This window comes from Lagenorhynchus albirostris, chromosome 3 (genome assembly GCF_949774975.1).
Source record: "Lagenorhynchus albirostris chromosome 3, mLagAlb1.1, whole genome shotgun sequence".
Lineage (NCBI taxonomy): Eukaryota > Metazoa > Chordata > Mammalia > Artiodactyla > Delphinidae > Lagenorhynchus > Lagenorhynchus albirostris.
The window spans coordinates 34,499,091-34,523,217 of NC_083097.1; the positions used below are offsets into that span (position 1 = coordinate 34,499,091).

The following is a 24,127-nucleotide window of genomic DNA, read 5'->3' on the forward strand; positions in this document are numbered from 1 at the left end:
AAAAAAGCCAGGGTAGTTGCCTGAGGTCGTTTCCAAGTGGACCACCCGGAGTGGCACCCCATTAAAGGCGATGAGGACCATGATAATCAAGCATGCTTAACCTCCACAAGCAAATATCATTTGTGTTTGATTGTGGCTTTGAGGGAAGGAATTGTCTTATTAATTACTTACCTGGATCGGTATGGGCATCACTCCCATGAGACTTGCTATGTGGTACATGAAAGGTGCCTTTGGATGATTTCACACAGACATATTTAATATTATGGAACGAGGACACTTCAAGTATATGTCACACAGTCATGCACTTAGACCACATGACATCTATTGATATTTATGCGTAAATCCACTTTGATATTCAGTATGGCAGTGGGAAGTGGGAAGGCAGTGTAGAAAATAAAAGGACAGGAACAAGAGACGATTCTGGTAGTACTGACAGACATTTTTAAAAGATCTGTCAGTATTTTTGCAACCAGATGTATTAATTATATTTTATTGAACCATGGTGGAAGATAATATATTCTCCTCATCTTAAAAATGAAGAATCTGAAAATAAGCTGAAGAAACTCAAGGTAATGTTTTATGAGGAAAGGGAAAAGGTTAGTGCAAGGAAACCCATCCATTGAATAAATCTCTGCTTACACTTCCACTGGAATAATTTTCAAAGTTGTGCTGACTATACTGCGATGTAGGAGAAAGAAAACCTCTACTCTACCCACAACCTTTCTATCCACTGAGTAACACCTATAAATGTTCTTACACGTGTTCTCTGGGCCCAGGGACAAGCAGTTTTGCTTGTATTCTGCACACCTTCTGTAGGAGACCAGATCCCTCCTAGGACTCAAGAATTACCAAAGCTGATTGAGTTCACACTCTGGGTGCAAGTGACAAAGGCATCTGCTCAATAATACATCTGCTCAAGCAAAAAGGGGAAACTTTGGGCTCATTTACAAGCATGGATGGAGAGAAGTTGGCCTTCGATATGTGCAGAAACAGGAACTCAAATACCACCAGGATGCCTCCTCCCTACAGCTGCAGTGTGTTTCCACTTCTTTCTCTCCAACTGGAGCTCAGCTTGTAGCGTGTGTGTATTGGGGTGGGGGTGGGGGGCAGGATGTTGGTGCCAGAGTCACATTCTTCTTATGGCTTAGGGAACAGGAGGAATCAGAAAATTGGCTTCTCTCTCATCTCCAGTTTGTAAACAGAGGATAAATAACCTGAATGGTACATTTTGGGTCATACACCCACCCCCGGGTATAATCACTCTGGACAAAGGAGAGCTACCAAAAGAGGCATATCCTGAGCACAGGCCCAACTCCTTGGCCAGGGGGTGAGTCTGTTATGAGAGGGGCAACACAGATGCTGCGTAGACATCACTAGAGCCACTTCAAAATGCAAGCAAACGCAACACCCCACTGGGAAATTACTGATGTGTGTGTATCCTAAAGGAATGTTACATAAAAGCAAAGAAATATTAACATGTGAAATCTGGGATAATCAATTTTTATAGACAGATCATTGACTTTGACAAGGAGCAAAGTCGGAATTCATCTAGGTAAACATTTCATTTGTTCTTTCATGAAGGATAATAGCTTTTCTTTGGTAAGATCAAAAGAAAAAGCAGTAACTCGATTAGAAGTGGTACAGTGTGCTCACTTTATTATTGGCTATTCCACCAATCTCTGTTGTATTATTCCCATGTTTAGGCATGCCATTCCCAAATGAGAAAAAGGACAATCACACCAATCTATATCAATTTGGAATACTTATTGTACATCTTAATGCACTTCTTAACATCCATGGTACTCTTTTTTTTTCACAGTACACGGGCCTCTCACTGTTGTGGCCTCTCCCGTTGCAGAGCACAGGCTCCGGACGCGCAGGCTCAGCGGCCATGGCTCACGGGCCCAGCCGCTCCGTGGCACGTGGGACCCTCCCGGACCAGGGCACGAACCCGCGTCCCCCGCATCGGCAGGCGGACTCTCAACCACTGCACCACCAGGGAAGCCCCATCCATGGTACTCTTTAATCAAGAATATAAAGCCATCTACTTAGGATTTGCCACTCAAAGTGAAGAACGTTCTTAGAATCACAGAATAAGTAAGTTTACAAATATAGCAACCATCAATATCACATTTTCCAAACCATAACTCTAACATGGATGTATATCATTTCTCCAGACCTGGCAAATTCTTTAAAAAGTCCGTTTTACCAGTACTGGGAGAGCATGCTTTCAACCATGCAGCCAGCCAGAGAAGCACATGGAGTGTGCTTCTCACAAAAAAACCCTCTCCTTCCTCTGAAATGACAGAACTGTAGCTATATCTGAAGAGAAAGTGAATTTCAGTGGCAACCATCAGCTAAGAACATGCATAAATTCCTATATCTGGTATGAGAGAAATGGTGTATCGCACTGTACTATGCCTACCTCTGTCCAGAGGACAGCAATCTGGCCTGTCTTCAGGGTGCCTGGACTTTTCTCCCATTTGATACGCAGGATGCTTGGTATACTCCCTGGGGAACTGTTTGATACTGAGGATACCTCTGAGGAGAAGGTCCTTGCAAAACCTAATCCATCATGTTTATTTTCTAAGAATGAAGTTCACTGCTCTTCAAATCCTGGATTTGCTCATCAGTATTTCCCTTAGTTTGATAAAGCTGAATTAAAAGTACTTTGTTCAAGGAACAAGCCTGGGCAGAAGAAATAACACTGTTCTTCAGAAAAAGGCATTCAACATTTAGAAACTTTTCTGAGCAGAAAAAAGAGGCCCTGAAAAGCAAGGATTTTTTTAACTCTGCTGTCACTGTTACTATGGGTTCACGATGAATTACCGCACAGCCCCTTTTGGTCTAAGAAGTGGTGTTGTACAGGAAGCCCACAGTAACATAGAGAAAGACACTTAATGGTCCCTCTGGATACACACGAATACTGTACGGTTTGAAAATGAGAGAACTGACTAGGTCAGTTAGGCTTATAGCCCTCTTGCTAAAAGCAACTTTAATCTTTGGCAGAGCACAGATGGTTATTTGGTTTGTTTATAAAGGCAACTTCTCGGTTGGATGTCAGCACCAATAGACCCTATACCCTTTGGTCTCTCCCACAAACCAGGTTACTTCTCCCACACAGAGATGTTCCTGTTTGCCTTCTTGGGCATCTACTTAGTTACAAAAAGTGGGGGGGGGGTTAGGAGGGGTGGGAGAAGGGATGCTCTAGGGAAACAAGATGTAATCACAAAATCAGAGGCTCCAAAAAAAAGACAGAGGAGGCCGAAGGAAAATCATAACCCTTAAGACAGCATTTCTCCTGATTAAAATTCACACAAATGTTATCTTTCAGGACTAGTACGATGCTCCCCTGGGTATACTCTGGGTGGAGTTCATTTTCTCCCTCATTCTTTTTTTTCTACGTGTCACGATTTACTTAGGAGGGAAAGTACATCAATGAAACTCTTCCTAAAGTAAGGGCCCATCTTGGTACAAACTGCACACAATTTAATGTACATACCACAGAAGATGAAGATAAACCCAATGTGAGCACCAACTGTAAATATGACCTTCTCAGCACTTATAAAGCAAATAAGATAGTATTTTTTTTCTTTTTGTTTTTCATTAAAATGTCACAGTACGCTTGAGAGAACAAAGTCTACATGGCTGTATAAAGCATTAAGATGACAGAAAACTAGTCAAAAACTGCTTGTTAGATATACAGTTATGATTACTGATGTCCTTTTAATAAAATCCCATGTGGTTAAAATGAAAAACACACAGCTTGGGACAAAAGTCTACTCCACATTTCAAGTTGCGATCTGCTGCATTGGTATGAGTTTTGGTGAAACCTGGTAAAAGAAAGAGAAATAAATAAGCAACTTACAAAAAAAACCTCATGGTATAAACATCTCTACTTTGAATTTCCAAACCTGAGTGATGTTTGGAAACAAGCAGCCTTCTCAGGAACCTCACCAGGAGTTTCCTCGTTATTTTCCATTCTGAACCACTGAGAAAAAGAACACCTTTTCCATTTACATTTTGTATATTTAGTAGTTCTCAACCTTCTTGCATTATAGCTCTTAAATTAAGGATCATTGGGCTTCCCTGGTGGCGCAGTGGTTGAGAGTCCGCCTGCCGATGCAGGGGACACGGGTTCGTGCCCCGCTCCGGGAGGATCCCACATGCCGCGGAGCGGCTGGGCCCGTGAGCCATGGCCGCTGAGCCTGCGCATCCAGAGCCCGTGCTCCGCAACGGGAGAGGCCACAAACAGTGAGAGGCCCGCGTACCGAAAAAAAAAAAAAAAAAAAAATTAAGGATCATTAAGACTTGCAACTAGGAGGAGGTGGGGGAGGAGCCGCGGGAGACAAATAAAGGTCCAGAAAACCAAACTATCTACTGAAAGGACCACTGAGCTCTGAGATTGATGAAACAGAGACACAGAGCAAGGCACAAGTTTCAAATCCTCAAAATAGGTCCAGTCAATTCACAATTTTGTTAAGAGATACTTAATGTAGTCTTTGGATGACAAACTTTTATCAGAAATTTCATAATCAGAGTGGAAATGATATAAAGGCAGTAAGAAGATACCAAGTTATTACAAAAAGGAGGTAACAGCATTAAAAATATTAACTATAATTATGTTCAATGTACAAAATAGCAAATGTATTCCTAGGAGTCCTGAAGCAGAGAAATATGAGGACAGATCTACATTTAATGGTAAAGGTGGTGGAAGAAGAAACCTAAATATAAGTAGTCTGGCTTAATTTTGACTGATTTTTCAAGGTGTAATGGCAGGTACAGATTTCTTCATTTAATCTGGCAAATATCCATTAAGTCCGAGTAACAGGCCCCATGGACAGCACAGTAAGGAATACTAAAATTTAGGTGATTTTTGAGACCTTCAAGGATGTGGCAATTGAAGTGGGTCTAAATTGCCTTCCAGAATAAACACTTAATATTTTTTTAAATGAATGAATGAGTGACTGGATTAGATAAGCTTCCACGAACTAGAAGAAAGGTTTCTAATAGAGGTTAAGTCAGTATTAAGAATAGAAGGCAATCATTTGGCTTTGATGAAGTTTAACATTTCTAGTTCATTTGTAAATTGTTTATAAAGTCTCCACAGTGTCGAGAGTTAATGCCCCCTTCTCCATTTTTCTACCTAAAGAATGACATGTCTAGAATAAAAAGGATAGGAATGGCTTGGTACATATCCATATCTTAGGATAAATGAGAGCTCATTCAGACTTGCCAGCTCCGAGAACAGATATATCATAATAGACAAAGTAATAGACATTAATAGACAAAAGTCACAGCCCACATTTGCAGAGATATTCAACTCTACTGAAAAGAATAAAGATATATGGGCTCCGAGTATTTAGAAAGTGTGTCTCACAAACTATCGATTTTCTTTTTTTAAACAACAGAGCATCTGTGGAAATAATTTAATGAAATAAAACTCTTTTTTGACAACAGATCAATAGGTGATTAATGCCATAAAGCACTAATAGGTGCTTTATGGCATTACCTTTAAAAGGAAACTGGACACCTTGATTTTTTAAACTAAACATCTGATCCTTCTCCTTGTCATGTTGGCCCTATTTTCAGCTCTTAGTATCATTTATATCCTCAGTGTGGAACTTGACTTTTATCAGAAAAGAAGGTGAACCTTTATATAGACTGACTGGGCCTGTCTATTTTTGTACAGAAAAACATCTACTGAACCTCCATTTTTCATCTGTTCTCTCACAGTCTCATCAACATTGTAAGTCTGTGTAAGCTGAAGCAGATTATCCTTCCAAAGTGATCTACAGGCTATGCACAGGACTATATGATTTAAATGCATAAGATAAGCTAACGAGTTGTCTTCCCAGTCCATTGAAATCCAAAGAGTATACTGTTTAATTCTGGTATAATGCCAGTTCATAATAGATATTGAGAGTACAAATTTATTCAACTTGGCAAAGAATGCTCACAGCTGGCTTCTTTCAGATTCCACTGCAAACATATAAATAGGCAGGATTCTTATCTGATGTTTTGCCACTGGTGGTTTAGGTGTATTCCTACCTAGAGAACAAGACCAAGGCCCCTAGGAGGAGGAACTATACCAATTTGTTCTATTTACTCACATTTCATAGCTCAATATGGGACATACACTTGGGGTTTAATAAATAATCATGGACGACTAATAACCTCTGGAAGTTTATTCTACCCCATGATGTTCAACTATGGCTTCAATTTATTTAAAAAGTTTTAAGTTAAAAAAGAAACAAATATTCTAGTTTAAAAAGGTCCACAGACATATATAGTAAAGAAAAACTTATGTAACTCAAGCATGCATCAGAAAAGAAAGAAATGAATAACCAATTGAATTAACTACTCACTGAAAAAGATACTTTGCAGATCATGGAATTTAAGTGGTGGAATGTCACCTTCCTTTTTTCTTTCTATTTGACCCATCAAATAGCTGGCAGTAACACGCTAAGTGATGCAAGTATAGCCCAAAAAATTTAAAGAAATTTAACATTTTCATTAGCTTGTCACAGCTATAATATGAGGAACTGTGCAGTATCACTTTGACTCTTTGAAAATGAATTATTATTGGATATTTATTTAAGAGACAGAATATTTTCAGAATGTGAGTGCCCTGGGAAAAAAGTAAACCAAAGGACTCCTTAGTTATAAAAATGTTGGGAGCTAGTAGCATTAAAGAACAACAGAAAAGCATTTCTGCATAGCATCACAATCAAGCATTTGTAGAGGGTGAACATGTGTGTATGGCTCTACCCAGCAACAGTGCTGGGGTGGAGCATTTATTCCCACTTCTCACATTCCCTTCCATGTGGAGGGACACCTCCTAGTGTAATACTCTGGCCTCAAGTGTGTCCCTTAATGGCTCAACTAAATGATGATTTGGGCAGAGGAACTGGGGTATGTGAAACTCAGCCCAACTCTTCTTCCTCATCGGGATCAGCCTTCTGTAGGCAGCACGTGCTCTATTTTGCTCTCAGTCACATGGAAAGAAGCTCAGCAGTAAAGACTCGTCCTTGTGTAGAAGGCCTACGATTTTCCACGGCTGCCTATAACTGGGAGCTGAAGTCTTCCCCACTTCAGGGGTTCGTATCTGGGAAGGCTTTTGTGGCTGTACACCAAAGCCCCATCCTTCATTCTGGGCTTTGTAATGATGATGTTTTTAACCTCAGCTTGCCCAGCTCCCTTATCTCTCTCAATAGATTTGGAACTCAATCCCCAAGAAATACAGAGGGAAGTCCCTTTCTTTATAACAACTGCATTTTGAAGGAGAGTGATGGTATGGAACAAGATCTCTGTCCATTATGGGTTGGCTTCTCTTGCTGTGAACTACTCCTGACCAGAATTTTATTTTAGAAGTGTGATGCAGGTTCCAGAAATATAGTCAGTATCTGCATTTTTTTTTTTTTTTTTTTACAAAATTTCCACAGCTTCCTTTGGAGTTCTAGATATAACATGACCCTTAAGAGAGTTTCCTCCTAATTGAAAAGAAAACTCTTTTCAGCTGGCACTATGGTTCCTATGAATTTTTTAAGAAGCTATTTCAGGTGATACCTAAGGGACACATTTTCCTTTCACATTTCTGTTGTTGTTTTTGTTAATTGCACTGTGGCACACAGGAAAGTCTTAGTGATTCTTTTTTTTTTTAATGCCCAAATAGTTCATTATAACTATTATTTTTAATACCCTGAAACCACAATTTTGTCATGCCCTGTTATCTGATGCTGTCATATCTTGTCTTTTTCTTTGAAATCCTCAGGATTTTCTCAATCAGCTTATATCCACATTCTGTAACCTTTGCCCATACACTTGCCCATTTTCTTAGGTATAGAGGACCTTTACCAACACATTTTCACAATTACTTTGACCTAGGTTTTTACTTTTTTTTCTTTATGCAACAACCTGTCTGTCTAACTGTTATGCAACAACCTGTCTAACTATTCTCTTCTAGAATGTTCACTTCTCGGTATACAGTGAAGGCTGAGAAATAGAAATCCTTTCTCAAACAGAAATCTTGAGCAAGTTGTAATGTAGTCAGATACAGAGTAAAATGCTGCCTATGCAGTAATAATCTTATGAGGTATCTTCTGAATTATGACATGGAATACCTCTGAATTATCAAATAAAGAGATGTTATCCCAATGTACTTTTATTATTAAATGTATCTTACTGATAACCCAGCTATTAGGCAAAACATCTTATTAATTAGAACACTCCAGACCCTAGCCTTACAAAGATTTTGATACACATGACTTCATCTGTCGGGGTCTAAAGAGATGCCATTGATCATCAGATCCTCAAAATCCAGTTCTTCTGTCAAGATGGTTTAGCTGATACTACACCTTTTCAGGGCAACACTGACATAAAAATTAACATTTCATTTCAACAGCCTAATTTGGAGGAAACAAGATTACATGTCAATGTCAAAAGAGAAGGAGGGGTGGTACTGTGATAAAAGAGGGGCCATAGAGATATTTTTCAATGTATCAAGACGTGGAAACTAGCACTTTAAGAAAAAGCAAAAACAGTAAAAATACATCTTTTTCATTCCTGATTTACCTACGTGACTAAAAAAAAACCCAAACCTGATAACAATGAGGATCTTTTTTGCAATTCCCTTTTGCAGCAGAGACTGGAACATTCTATAGACCTCAAAAATGCTATCTGCTGAAGAAGAGACTAACTCATCCACATAGGGAAAAAATATAAAGAATAGCTAATTAAGTAAGAAGAACTGTTTGCTTTTATCACTGGAGTAAGGAATTCTAAACAGTTAAACTATAAACAAATCCCATTTTTTACCCCCTGGGGTCATTGAAAAGTTAATTAAAGATGAGCTTTTCATGTAAGGTATTGTTGGAAAGCTTCGTTTTTTCCAAAGGGAAATTCAAAAAAAGGTTAATAGACAAAGACCTTCATATAATACCAGACACAATTATATGTGGATAATGAATTATGCAACAAAATTGCTTTTACAGACATTTGTTACGCACTGACAGGTACCAGCCAAGCATGTAGTACCTAAGGAAGAAATGTATGAAATACATGCATGATTTATCAAGTAAGTTTTATTAAATTACCTTCTCCAGGATGGGTAGCTGCAATATTTCTTCTCATTATAAATATATTTCATTTTAACACATAGAGCTGTTCTTAAAAAGTTATGTGAGAAGTAAAGTCTATTTCTTCATTTTCTCAGACACATTTCGACTTTACATTTGATTAACTTCAAATGGACTGAGCTGTCCTCTCGACCCCCATTAGGTAGGCGATTGGTGATTCATAAACAATCGCTTATATTAAAGGGCGATTATTTATATTACAGTATTATTCTTTTAGTTTTAAAAAGGGATTTGGAGATTTCTTAAGTGGATACTCCCCTGATGTTCTTATCTGCTTTGTAAGCAGAGTTTTATGCACTAAGTTTTTCTTCAAATACAGAGAACACCTATTTTGTGACTATAAATCTGGTGGTGTCAAAAGCTCGACATTCTAATATCTCCAAGGGATGGAACAATCAGGCAAAGAAGTTAAAGAGAAAGTCATAAGCCACAGATGGGTTTAAAAATAAGGAAGTACCGTTTCTCTGAGTGTGGCTCGCATTTTTTAGTTAATTAAGTTTGGCCACAGCTGATACGTAACCCAAGAACAGAGGATTGCAAGGGACTTGACAGAAAGTAGCTTCGACTTGAAGCTCAACCTGCTGTTTCCAGCAGCTCCTGGGGTTTCCTCCCCCTTCTGACTCCTGAGCCAGACCCTGGCCCATGAGCCACAGCCTGTTCCTGCTGCCACCTGCTCTCAGCGGAGGCACCCTTCCTTCCACTCCTGTTCTCTGCTAAGGTCAACTCCAAAAATGATCACAAATTAATGGTTCATGTCGCATAAACACCCATTAATCAAGCTCAGGATATAGGACAAGTGGCTGGATTTGTTCACAGAAACACTTACTGCGAAATCGCACCCAGTGCTCTTTTTTATGTCATCCACTGTCAGGCCTTCCCAGAGTTCAATCAGAGTCAGGCCTTTCTTGTTGTCCACGTCAAATACAGCCTGTAGAAGTCAAGAAAATGACAACGACAATTTCTATTACGGTAATTATTTATAGCACAAAACAGAAATAACCTCTCAAGTTCTTTAAGGAGAGAAAAGACTCAGGATAAAAGACTGAAAATCAGCAATGAAAAAATGTAAACCGTAACTGCTATATTTTGGTGAGAATAAATGCCAACTCCCTAACTGGCAGTTAGGGAGCTCTGCTGATGCCAGAAAATAAATGAGTGTTGACTATTGATGGCATTTGCTACTATAATAACCAGGTTTTTTTGTTTGTTTGTTTGTTTTTTTGCTGTACGCGGGCCTCTCACTGCTGTGGCCTCTCCCGCTGCAGAGCACAGGCTCCGGACGCGCAGGCTCAGCGGCCATGGCTCACGGGCCCAGCCGCTCCGCGGCATGTGGGATCTTCCCGGACCGGGGCACGAACCCGTGTCCCCTGCATCGGCAGGCGGACTCTCAACCACTGCGCCACCAGGGAAGCCCCAAACCAGGTTTTTTTTAAACTTTCTTTTTGTTAGATCTAACACTTTGGGTCAATTTGATGATGAATAATGATTTGAAGAAAGAAAAGAATGAAGAAAAGCAGGGAAGGAGGAGGTATTTGGAAGGGGAAAGCACAGGGATGATGGGGGAAAGCTGATCGATGCTTCTGGGTAAACTACAGGAAACAAAAGAAGGTGCTCTGAAGTAGCTAGGAGTAATTATAAAGGGATGGCTAGCCCTGAAAGACCACCCCCATCCCCAGGTAAATAGTAAAGCTTTCCCTTTAAGTCCTATGAAAACACATAGATCCAAAAGTAGAGCATGAGAATCTCCCTCTGGTATGGAAATCAAATGAAGATGCTTATGTTTAGGACAGCATGAGAAAGCTCACCTCACCCTAAATATTGCATGACAACACATGAGAGTACACATGCATGACACAACATGAGAGTATTGCATGACTCTCAACCACTGTGCCACCAGGGAAGCCCACAATTTTTTTTTTTTAATTGGACACTTTTCCTTTGCAGAAAGTGTGTCTGGAGCATCATTCCTACTGATTTTCTTTCCCCTGTATTATGAACAACTACAAATTTATCAAAATGGAACAAATAAGAGAAAAAGAGCCTTTGGGGTGTGTTATTAAGAACAGGCAGGGAGAGGATCTGGGGAGAAGACAACTTTGGTATCATGAATATAAGACTTCAGCGATTGAGAAGGTGAAATCTATGGCAAATGACTTTAATGAAGACCTTTATCAATCCTTAATTAGCTCTCAAGGTCAAGGTCCCTAATTTCCTCTCAAGGAAAACTAAGCATCTATGATTTTTAAAAATGGGAAATTTACTTTTGAAATATTTAGGAAGATTTCCATTTAGTGGTATAAAGTGTAAACAAAAACTTGATAAAAATGGACACTAAAACCTAAAAGCTACAATCAATTGTTCAACTGCCAAGAATAATATTTCGACTACTCTGTTTCACAGATGATACTTTTATTACTTTTTCACCACCATAACAGGCTGCATTACGGACAAAGCAGTCAGTCACAGCCCAAGTGCTGGTGAGGAAGGCCTCTTTCATCACATCATTCTAGCAACACGAAACCAAGAAATCAGGGTCATAACATCTCCAAAGCCTCTTTCAAATGGCAGGCAACTAATGGAATTTTCCTTAAGAGCTGAAAATGGAATTCTAGTCCCATATCACTCTGGCAGAGTGTCCAGAGTCAATGCCCTTAATGGCAATGCAAAATTTATTAAACACCTACCTGATACGGCACAGGGGTAAACGCACCACTCCCTTCCCTGGGGCACTCGAAGTTCCATATGTAGCTGCCTTTCACTTTACTCCTTTTTGCTACACAACACCATCTGCAGTTAAGCCTCCAATTATCCCCGTCTGCTAATGAGTTCACACATCCGTTCCAGTGATGACTTCTCTGAGCCCCAGGTGCCCGCGGATGTTCCGGATGTTAACTTACTCCGGAATATCAACTTGAGTATGTTCAAATGGCACCTATTCTTTTCCTGCCTCCCCTTGCTCCTCCCTTTCTCTTCCTACAGACCCAGCCTTCATTAAGAATACAACAGGTCGACCACGCCTCTAGCCAGAAAATTCAGGAATCACCTCTGCCTTAGCAACCACGTCCCATTCATCATCGAGTTAGGTTGAGTCCATCGCCTAAATCTCTTTGAAATCTCTCTATCTTGTGGTTAAGGACCTTGATATTTCTGGCCAAGATAACTGAAGGAGTCTCATCTCTTCTCCCCCTACTCTACGTAAAAGCCACAGGGCTCTTTGTAAAATGCAAATCTAATCAATGGTGTCCCCAACTATTAAAAATCACTGAAGGGCTCCCAAGTGCCTTCCAGATAAAACCCAAATTTCTTAACAAGACATTCACACTCCTTTATAATTTGGTCCCTTACTGGCTTTTCACCTTCAGCCTTCAGAATCTCTGGCCATGCCCTCACTCCACATTATCCCACTCACAGGTCCTTGAGTAAACTCTGTTTTCTTAATTCCTCGAGGACCCTGCCAATGTTTCTTCCCTTTGCCTAGAAGGGCCTCTTTGCTCTTATTCTCACTTATAAAACTACTTATCTTTCAAGACTCCTCACTCAATCTATTAATTTTCTCATTGAGAAAAGTAGTATTTATTCAACAGGCTTTCACTGTGTATGGGTCAAGCATTATCCTAAGTGTTGGACAAACAGTGATGAGTGAGACAGGCAGAGAGCTCAAAGGTTATTTCAATACAGTGATCAGTGCTGACTTAGGGTAAGTACTAAGACTCACGGAAGCACCCAGAAGACTTGGGGAGGGATAGGGAAGACTTGCCAGCGAAGAAATTATATAGCTGAGACATAAAAGATGAACAGGAATTAGCCAGATGGTTGGGGTGGGGAGAACATGCCAGGGAGAGAGACAGGATGTGCCAAGTCCCAGAGGAGCATGGCGGGGACGAGGGCAGGGGATGCAACATAGTGCATAACATTCAGCATGGCTGAAGTAGGGAGAATGTTAAGGCAAAATGAGAGAAGCTGAGACTGGAGGAGAAAAGATCCAGACTGGGAAAAAGTTAATATTTAACACCACTCTTCCCAGGCTGTTAAGCAGCCTTCCTCTATGTTCTCAGCTCAGCATTTGGCATGTCTCTCTCTCATGGACTTTATCAGTGTACCTCTAATACAGGCTGGTACTGTTGCTGTCTACTCTCCTTGAATGTGCTCCTTGGGGGCAAAGACTGTCCTCCTTTCTGTATCCACTGTTGGCAATAGTTGGCTTCAGAGAAGGAGCTTAAAAATGCTTATTAAATGGATAAATGTATGAAACAACAATGTGGATAGAAAGGGTAGAAGATTTTTTTAAATGGCAGTAAAGTTAAGTAATGTATGAGTAATGTCAAGTAATGTATGAATAATGTCATGAGAAAATGTAGGTATTAGATGGTAAGTGCCAAAATGAAAGGTGGACCACTCTGAAGATGAAGTTGTGAGTGCTAAGCTATCTGAAGCCTCTTCATGATGAAGATGGAAATTGCATTAGACTTAAGGGATGGATAGGATTTGGACAGGTAGAGTTGAGTGGGAGTTGCTGCACGTAGAAGCACTAAACTGGTAAGAACAAGGTCAGGGCATACGTGGAGTGGGGATGTAGGGAGAGGGCTTACCTGGGGGAAGAGGAAGATCAGGGGTAAAATGTTGCTGGAATTATCCTTAGAAGCTGTACCACCTTACTTTATTAAAGAAAACAGGATCAAGGACTGTCTTGTCTTTGATTTCAAAGCAATGGATTCTTTTCAACAAGTCCTGTCCATGGTTTTGGAGGGGTTTATGAAATGATAAGACTCAAGGAATAAATGGTGAGATAAAATATTCTGCACTTTTTCTTCTCCACACGTCATCTTTATGGATTCCACATAAACAACCCTAGAGGAAGGCACCATTTAGGACAGAACTCTCCTTAAAATGTGGCTTCTGAAAAGTATTATGAGCCTTCTAACCTACTTCAAAAGGCTGCTTTAGGGTGCTTCATACCATACCTGAATGAGGGTTCTAAACCAGATTAATGCCAAAAGGAACAGCATCATTAAGAGAAAACAAAGGAACAAACGCTGATCTAGAGAATTCTGTTTTGTGGTTCATCAAGATAGTGAATCAAGAAAATGACACCCTTCTAGCTCATTTATGAGAACTATGTCATTCCAACATCTTAGGTTCAAATCTGGGTCAGAAAACTGACTGTAGCAACCACCAGTGATGTTTCTCTCTGATCTGAGCAGTTTCAGTTGTACCACTAACCAATATTTTCTATTTAGGAAGATAAAATCTAGAGGTACACTAAAATGGCTGGTGCGTTCTAAAGTCTGCCTTCTAAAAGAGGGCTGAAAGCATGCAAGAACAAAAGAATAGATTTCTTGGTTCACTGTGGGGCCTGTATTGCAATTTGCACCTAAATGATTAAAACCTAATTTTTACTGAGTTTCCTAAAATGAGATCCAAAAATTTGTACTTGTGATTTGGGAAAGCAAAGAAGAAAGGTAGTCTTAACTTTGAATATATCATCCATTTTAATAGCCCAAGTATAAGGATCAGTACAACTTTTATTATATCACACTGTCAAAGTTACCAAGGACAGTATTTCAATTCTGTGTATGTATATGCATATTTCCAGAGAATTTCACATTAAGAATTCTCCATCTAGAAACATTAAATTGAAGAATCTTCCTATTAGGTCTACCCACGGATTAAATTAATCCTATGACTACCAATATAACACACTTTTAGAAGGTAACAAAAAAGTTCTAAAATGCTTATTAAAAAAAAAAAAGGTGGTAGACATTTAGAGGAAATAAAAGAGAAAGGCACTTTACCTTTTCAGTAATGATGCGGTTGACACATTGTTTTCCTGTCAGTGGTAATGTACATTTCTCCATGATTTTATGTGCATTGCCCTGTTTGAAAAAAGAAACATTAAAAAGAGTAATTACAAACCAATTCTTATTTAGAATTGGTATAACACAGGACAAACAGGAACTGTCAGATAAATCGTCTCCTAAGTACAGTCTGCTTGAAATCTTTGCCCAGTCATGCTTTTACCTTCTTTCTGGAGGCAGCTTGTGTCCCTAAGATAATTTAGGGAGAGTGCCAAATGAATAGCCAAAGGCATAACTGATTTAGTTGGGAAACATCCTGCCGCAGATCTGACCCCTCAAGCCTCAGCCCTTAGATCATATGATGGAGAAATTTCACTTCTAGCATCCTGCTAATTTTTCTCTTCCAGGGAATGGTCTCCTTGACAAACGACCTATTATTTACCAAGGGTAGGAAGCATACACAGAATGCAAATGCATAATATACCTTTTTAAAAAAGTTTTAATTTTATTTGTTAAAAACATAACATATTCACAGACATTTTTCCAAGGAAAAATTATTTTCCAAGGAAAATTTTTCCAAGGAAAAATTATTTTCCTGTACAAAAGCTTATAAGTTTGATCAGGTTCCATTTGTTTATTTTTGCTTTATTTCTACTATTGCCTTGGGAGACTGACCTAAGAAAACGTTGCTAGGATTTATGTTCTCTTCTAGGAGTTTTATGCTGTCGTGTCATATATTTAAGTCTTTAAGCCACTGTGAGTTTATTTTTGCGTGTGGTATGAGGGTGTGTTCTAACTTCATTCATTTACATGCGGCTGTCTAACCTTTCCAATATCACTTGCTAAAGAGACTGTCTTTTCTCCATTGTATATTCTTGTCTCCCTTGTCAAAGATTAATTGACCACAGGTGTGTGGGTTTATTTCTGGGCTCTGTATTCTGTTCCATTGAACCTCTGCATTTTTTAATACTATGTTGACCAGACTATTTATTTCCTAATTAATCAGCTTTAGATATTATCTACTAACTTCTTATTGGGGTGTATGAAGACTTTCTTACAAACCCCCATCCTTCATTATGTTCAGTTCTCCCAGCATAGCTATATCACAATTTGTAGGTAACTCAATAGTCAGAATTTACACCTGCTGACAAAACGGCTATGTAAAATGGCTCATTGCTGGGCCAGGCAGTGTAGAAAACCATGATTATATTCACTTTCTCATATAGTGATTTGCTTTTCCTGGAATTTGTCTGAGCCTCAGTTTGCTCATTGGTAAAATGTGTGCATTGGTCTATAGTCACATTTTTTCAAAGTTTCCTTTAGCCACGGTACACTTTTTTCAAACATAAAAGAGGGACTAAGAGTGAAAAGCAGGCTCTCACTCATTAACCCCCTTCCCCCACCCCCTACCACCCCCCAGTATAGAGGTGGCCTCTGGGTCACATCTATGGAGCACAGTGGAAACATTAGCTCTGATGATTTGATCTTCAGATCATTTTCTTCTGATTATGATTCAGCTCCTTTCTAAGTAACAAGCACCAGGAGCCTAAATTAATATTTCCCTTGAGGCTGAAGGCTAATTTATCACATTTTAGATCTTCTATTAAAAATGGTAAAAATGCTTCTATTGCTTCCTTCTGGGATATGAAAGCACCACACGTGATGTCATCATCATCTTTAGCCATCTCAATGTTTTACCTTCTGAAATATGCACCACTACCTGGTTTACCTCTCTCTCAAAACTGCTGCCATACCAAGTACGATCAGAGGCAAGAGATTTCAAACAACTGGGCTTAATTAAGATTTTACTGCTTGTAATAATCTGTCAACTCACCAACATACTAGTAATTAAGAGGTTTTAGTATACTTAACCCAGTGTATGGCATGAAAGATACTCAACATTTTTTGAATGAATGAATGGGAAGAAAAAGGGAAGTCTATTGGGAATCTTGGGTGGATTTCAAAAGAAGACAAACTCTATTACTTTAATTTAGTCAAAAGTAGTGCTAAATACACATAGAGTAGATAGATGTTACACCTTTAACAACAAGTTATATGCTTCTGGGTCTTAATTTGTAAGACAATTTATAGCTGTAGAAATGAAACCTCATTTTTGCTTCATTTTTAATGATCCATTTTCATTCCCAGATTTCAAAGAAAGCTTGCACGTGTCACAGAAGCTTAACTAAAGAGCTGAAATTAACGATGAACATTCGAACTTCAATAGTTGTCAGGACTCCTTACACTTAATATAACTCAAATAAGACATGTCACAATGAATTTCAGGTTTGCCTGCGAACAAAGTGAACAATCTGTGGGCCTCCAAAGAACATTTTCTGCAGGGAGCTCTTACTTTGTTCTCATTATTTGAGCAAGATCTACACCTGGTGTGAAAGCAGCCACCTGGATTTCAATGAACAACCAACGCTGGTTTAGGATCAAGCGTGTATTTCAACTGACGGAATTAACTGTGCCCTACCAACAGAGACCTTTTAGAGACGCTTTTCCATGTAAACAGTATAGCTCAGTGGTTCAGAGTGGAGCCAAAGGACCTGAGTGCAAAGCCTAACTCTACTCCACACTAGCTGGGCAAGGTTCCTGTGTCTGTGCTTATCCATCGCTTTACCTCAGGGGTTATTGTAAGTGTCCAGTACTTAGCAGGTGCTCAATAAGTTTGTGCTGTTTTTATAACCTATATTTAACATTCCAACAATCTACCAGGAGAATTCTTCAGGAGCTCTTAAGTTCCTAAACGAAGTTGGACATAGAATTACACAGAAAATGGCCTAAACAGAATTCCTGAAAGCCACAAAACTAATGAAACGGCAACACGTACTTGGGGGCAAACCATATGGCTGGCACCAAGAGTATTCTTGCAGTGAGAACAGTGTAGCTAGATGACTCCATTCACTCTGAGCTTCAAGACATAACACAGATCAAAGATAAAGAGAAAATGGGATGCAAAGAGAGATTAAAGAACATCACAATTCCAGTATCCAACAATAGGTTAGCTATGAAGCCAAAATATGACTAACGCCCACTTGAGCATTCTATTCTAACCACGCCAGGCTGAGCCTTACCAAGTTCTATGATTCACAAAGGAGGAACAATCACTGCGTTTTTAGCATTCAAAAATAAATCCTGAAAAAGAGATGCAGTGTAGTGCGGTAGCAAAGAACACTATATTAGGAGTCCAAAGACCCGGTTTTGAATCTTAACTCTGCCACTTAATAGTCACTTGGTCCCTTAAATTCTTTGTGCTGTAGTTTTCTGTTCGATTGCCTTGTCTTCCTCACCTGATCACGGTAGGAAGAAATGTTCTGCAAGTGCAGTAAAGTAGGAGCGGTTGAATCTACATTCCAATATTTTGGGTGAGTGGGGTCTTGTTCATCCTCATCATTCTGCTTCTTTCTTTCTCCACGAAGAAAGGTCAGAAAAGGCAGAGGAACGGACACCAAGTGTAGCATTAAAAATTCTCTGACTGGACCCGAGGGGCTCCTGATTTTGATATTTCCTTATTTCCTAATTTCATCATAACCTTGGTGAATAGCTAAATCTCTTTCCTCCACCTGCTTCTCCAGCTTCTCTTTTCCCCACTGCATCACTTACAGGCCTCCTGCAAAATCTAGGAATCCACCGTTTTTATGTTGTATGACCGAAAGCGTTAATACTTTCTATTACTTGCTTCATGGTGATCTCTTTTTAATTCATTAGATATCTGTGTGCAATTTATTACTAAATTCTTCAGTAATAAACGACTCTAGTTAAACGATAATAAATTCCCTTGTTATCATTACAATAAGCTTTGTGTTATCAAAATAAACTTAATCCCAAATAACAAGCTCTCTTTTTTACAACATGATGATTTTTACATTTCATGTCAACATTTCTTTCACCTGAGGCAATGGAGCATTCATGTAAGATTTTGCCTTACATAAAACCCCATTTTATGCCCATCTTTTTTGTTAAGTATTTCTGCAATGTGGCTACAATATATTTCTTCTTTGGGAAAGCCCTAGTGATTAAGTACAAAGAAGGCAAAGTCTAGAAGTTGGTTGATCCTTAAGGGACCGAGTCTTTACGGGTGTATTCACGCCATCTGAAACACACACCACCCTGTACTCCTTCATCCCACGTTCGAATGGCAACACCCTCCCTATTCTTCACGACTTAGCTCAGGTGTCAGCTACCCTGGAGAAACCATCTCCAACATCCCCTATCCAGTGCCGCCACTCCAGTGTCCCAGGGACTTCCCTAGTCTGGTGCACCTCGTAGGTGCTCCTGTGTCTCCTCTACTCTCCACGCATGTTGTAATTGTTGCCCTCTCTTTCCCCACCACTGGACTCTGAAACAATTTATCTTTGTATCTTCCGCAATGAGTAGAGTACTAGACAAACCACAGCGATCAATAAATGCTGTCTGACTATTATAATTCCGATCCAAGGAACTCCAACAGCATAGGAGCTGTAAAATACCATGTGACTGAGTGGCTATGGACCACTGGAGGCTGCTTTTAGTCCTAAGAAATGTACTTGTACATTCCCAGCATCTCTGAGCTCACTAGGAGAAGTGCAGCTAGCAGAGGTGTGCAAAGGGGCTTACGAAACTTGGGGAGGCAGATAAAGGCATGAGCAAAGGGAGTAGCAAAGACACCTCAACACTGCAGTATGGGGTGTTCCCTGGTGGTCCAGTGGTTAGGACTTGGCGCTTTCACTGCCGTGGTTCAGATTCAATCCCTGGTCAGGGAACTAATATCCCTCAAGCCATGCAGTGCAGCCCAACAAAAAGAAAAGACTGCAGTATGAAACATACAAATGTATAAGTAAAGAGAGAAACTGAGTGAATTATACAGTACTTATTCTACCTCTTCTGCTTGCTCTCTCCTACAGCTGCAAGGCTTGCATTAATCTGTTGAAAAGCGGGGCTACAAAGGCTGACCTTGGCAAGGGAATATTCCATACTTTGTCCGGTGGCACAATGAAAGCAAGGACAGGTCTCTCTTAGGGCTTGCCAAAATGTCATGGAGGAAGCTGGAGTGCTACTGCCCTTGCCCCTTCCTTCTATACACACACACGAACACACACAAAACAGAGGATATAAAAATTGGGGAACGCTGTATTACAAGACCCATGACTGTCACATCACTACGATGATTGATGTGGTGCCCAGAAAAGAAAAATGGGATTTGCTAAAGAAAGAAATTCAAGGTACACAGAATAAAAGGACAAGATGATGACGGTATTACTCACACTGAGTTTATCCTCATGGGATATTTTTGGCCTTTACACAGCACCTATTTGGTAGGGATCCCAGCAACCCATATAGGACTTCAGTGGAAAGGCTCGGCTAGCTCTGAAGCAGAGAACGGTTGCTGCTACAAATGGCTTTTATATGTGGATATAATAACAGTCTGTGGTTACACAGGCACATCCCCAGGGGAAGCCTAGCCAAATGAGACAACAGATACAGCAAGCCATTTCCCTGAAAATAGTCTGCAGGGCTTTGAGATCTTAGAATAGAAGGCCATTTTTCTTCAATATAATACAAAAATCTTTATCATGGCCTTTTACTTTCTCTCTAAAGACTGCATCCTATGGTCTCTAGACTAAGGATGGCAGAGCCTAGGACTGAGCAGGAATCATTTTCTCTTTCCATCCATGAATTGCTGTGATACCTTAGAAAGCTGCTCTTACTGTCAGCTTTCCTATCAAGAACTTTGGATGCTCAAGGTCACAGAATTTAAAGTTATTTGCTTAATTAAATTCTGTAAGACATTTTAAAGTGTTTATTGGTTGATGGACTGTGTTCTGCTATTTTCTTCCATTATAACATTTTTTTGCAGGCATGTCCATCATTAAAGGACAAATAAAAAAGACAAAACCATGTAAGGATTTCTATTTTTAATGGTGAATATCATGTTTTCCCAAACAATCCTAGCCACGAAATAGTTTCATTAACAAATTATAAAATACTGACAAGCTTTTATGAATGGAAAAAAAAATTAAACCAGATGAAACTATGTTAATTACAAATTATCCTAACAAAAGAATACTTTATCTTGGGATACCTTTCAGTGTTGCTGAAAATTATCTCAAGGATGCTTCCAAGAAAGCATTTTTAGAAACTCTTTTATATTTGCTGGCTTTTGGTAACACATTTGGTCCAAAATAAAAAGGATTAATAAATCTCATTTACTTTTTATAATTCCTCTGCACAAAAAGCAAAGACAAGGTAAAACAGTATTCAAGATTTCTAGGGCTCCCCTGGTGGCACAGTGGTTGGGAGTCCGCCTGCTGATGCAGGGGACACGGGTTCGTGCCCCAGTCCGGGAGGATCCCACATGCCGCGGAGCGGCTGGGCCCGTGAGCCGTGGCCGCTGGGCCTGCGCATCCAGAGCCTGTGCTCCGCGGCAGGAGAGGCCACAACAGTGAGAGGCCCGCATACCGCAAAACAAACAAAAACAAAAAAAAAAAGATTTCTATATGACACTGCTATCAGATATGAATTGGACTTAATAAAAATATTATTCACAAAGATTTATTCTCAACTTCATAACAAAAAAATGATACAAATGAACTTATTTACAAAACAGAAACACAGACTCAGACCTAGAGAATGAACTTATGGTTACCAGGGGGGAAGGTTGTGGAGGAGGGATAGATTAGGAAGTTGGGATTGACATGTACATATTGCTACACTTAAAATAGATAAACAACAAGAACCTACTGTATAGCACAGGGAACTCTGCTCAATATTTTGTAATAACCTAAATGGGAAAAGAATTTGAAAAAGAATAGATACATGCATACGTGTAACTAAATCACTTTGCTGTACGTCTGAAACTAATACAACACTGTTAATCAACTATACTCCAATATAAAAATTAAAAAATAAATTACATTTTTAAAAAAGCAAAGACAAGGTAAAACAGTATTCAGGATTTCTATATGACACCTTCGCTATCTGATACAGATTGGACTTAATAAAAAATATTATTCACAAAGATTTATTCTCAACTTCATAACAATATAATTATGACTCTTTTTATCCTTTAGAATCCAGACCTCCTACTGTAATACAAATAAAAACTAAGCCTGTTTTAGAAATAGCACTCTCATTTATGTTCTCAAAAATAGGTACCAGAGCTTTGCCTGTTTCCAATAAATGACAACTATGACTGAATTTCTTTGTTTTTGTGCTCTGAGAGTTATACCCTTAGGAACACATTTCCAGTACACAATACTAAGAACAAAACCCTTTCCTTTATATTGTTAGTGGTGATGGTATTTGCCAGACAGAAAAGTTTAGTAACAGAAAACGGAGGGGCTGGATACATAGGCTCTCAGTTTGCTTTTGCTCTTAATTTTCTACTTAACTTTTATTGGAATGTTTAACCCCTATGAAATTTGGTTGGTTTACCTCTGGAAGGGGAACAATAAGACCTACCTCACAAGAGTATTGTAATGATAAAATAAAGGCAATAAACATGTAACTGCTTGGAAAAAGTTAAAAGTGCTCTATATGTTCAAAGTATCATTATTATTTGAAGAACTAATGAATTCAACAATTATTGATTCCTAATATGCACCAGGCATGATTTTCCTTAGTTGTTATGATAGAAAGAGACCCTGCCCTCATGGAACTTCCATTCTAGTGAAGAAAGGAGATGAAGAATCATCAGAAGAGGGGGGAATTCTGTTTTTATAACAGTCAGGGAAAGCTTCTCTGGTACCCTCAGCAGAGGGCTGAGTGAATGGAGGAAGTGAGCCATGTAGATATCTGAGGAAGAGCTTTCCAGATATAGACAATAACAAGTGCAAAGGCCCTGAGGCAGGAGGATGCTTGGAATGTTCCAGAAACTTACAGGAAGAGAGTCTGGCTGGAGCTCAGTGGGCAAGTGGGAGAATCCTAGTAGATGGAGTCAGAGAGGTACTGGGATTGAAGCTGACAAGCCAGGGAGGGCCTTAGGGACAAAGTATAAGGAACTCTGAACTTGAATCTAAGGGAGATGGGAAGCTGTGGAGGGTTTCTGAGCCCAGGAAGAAGTGCTATAACATGATTTATATTTTTAAAACATTATTCCTACCACTGTGTGGAGGATAGACTCTCTGTGTGTGTGTGTGTGTGTGTGTGTGTGTGTGTATTTCCACCCAACTCTTCTCCCTTTGCTCTCTGACAACAGGGACCTAATTGTAAATCCCTCAGCATGCATTGCCCTTTCACACCCCAGTGCCTATTCCCTTGACCTGCAACACACTAGTCCCTTCAAACCCTGCCCCATCCTTCAGATCTCCATGCAAATGCTACATCTCATGGGAAGCACTCTGTTTTGTACACTCTTCTATTTTAAGTATTGGTTTCTATGACTCTATCCCCATGAGACTCTGACCTGCCTAAAGGAAGGACTATGCCTTTCTGTTTTTCATTTCCTCAGACTCTACCATAGTGCCTGACACATAGTAGGCCCTCAATAAATATTTGATGCCTGCATAAACAAGTAAATTAACATACTCATATAAGATAATTCTGCCAAATTTCAAGACAAAGCCTCGAAGAATATACATTTAGTCATTCATCATGTCTAGAGGATGGAAGACGTTAAGCCAGCAAATTCACAAAGTGTTGGCTCATTTATATATGATGGTGTAGAGGTAGGAGTGAGTCAGATAAAGGGGGAAGGGGAACAGAATGTGGAAACACCTAAGAACAGGAAACAGCATGAGTGTGGAGATCCTAGCAGAAGTGAAGCCCTGGAAACAAAGATAAAGTAGGTTGCTGGAGAGCTGATGACAAAAGGCTGGCAGGCTAAGGGGAACTAAATAATGTGGACCTAACTCGATCCAGCTTTAGTTTGAGACCAGTCACTTTGGCAGTGGTGTGCTTGATTACCAGGAAAGACGGTCAGTCTGGCAGGAAGAGGGCCTCTGGGATGCTGCAACAGTTACCCATGTAGATGTGACAGGGACATAAACAAGTAGAAATCCACAGGATGGAGCAGATTACAGGGGTATTGTAGATGCAATATGTACAGTGATTGGTATAGTGGGAGGGGCAGAAATCCCATGAGTACCTTTCCAGAGGGGGGCTAGGAGATCATCACTTCTCCAGTTGAGCTAGCAGATGGAAGATTTTTAGGGGAAACGATGATGATTTCACTTGTATAAGTGTTGCGGTTGAGGTAGCTATGGAACAACC

The 24,127-nt window shown here is 39.7% G+C and overlaps 1 protein-coding gene across 1 annotated transcript in view; it reads right to left on the bottom strand.

Moving 5' to 3' along the window:
- Nucleotides 1–1,484: 1,484 nt before the first annotated feature.
- OXCT1 (3-oxoacid CoA-transferase 1) overlaps nucleotides 1,485–24,127 on the bottom strand; it is a 150,736-nt gene continuing 128,093 nt past the window's right edge. The window contains exons 15-17 of the mRNA XM_060147002.1: nucleotides 14,930–15,010; nucleotides 9,964–10,065; nucleotides 1,485–3,833 (exon numbers count right to left, since the gene is read on the bottom strand). Of these exons, the coding sequence (XP_060002985.1) occupies nucleotides 3,792–3,833; nucleotides 9,964–10,065; nucleotides 14,930–15,010 (225 nt within the window). The 3' untranslated portion in view covers nucleotides 1,485–3,791. The remainder of the gene's footprint in view (nucleotides 3,834–9,963; nucleotides 10,066–14,929; nucleotides 15,011–24,127) is intronic.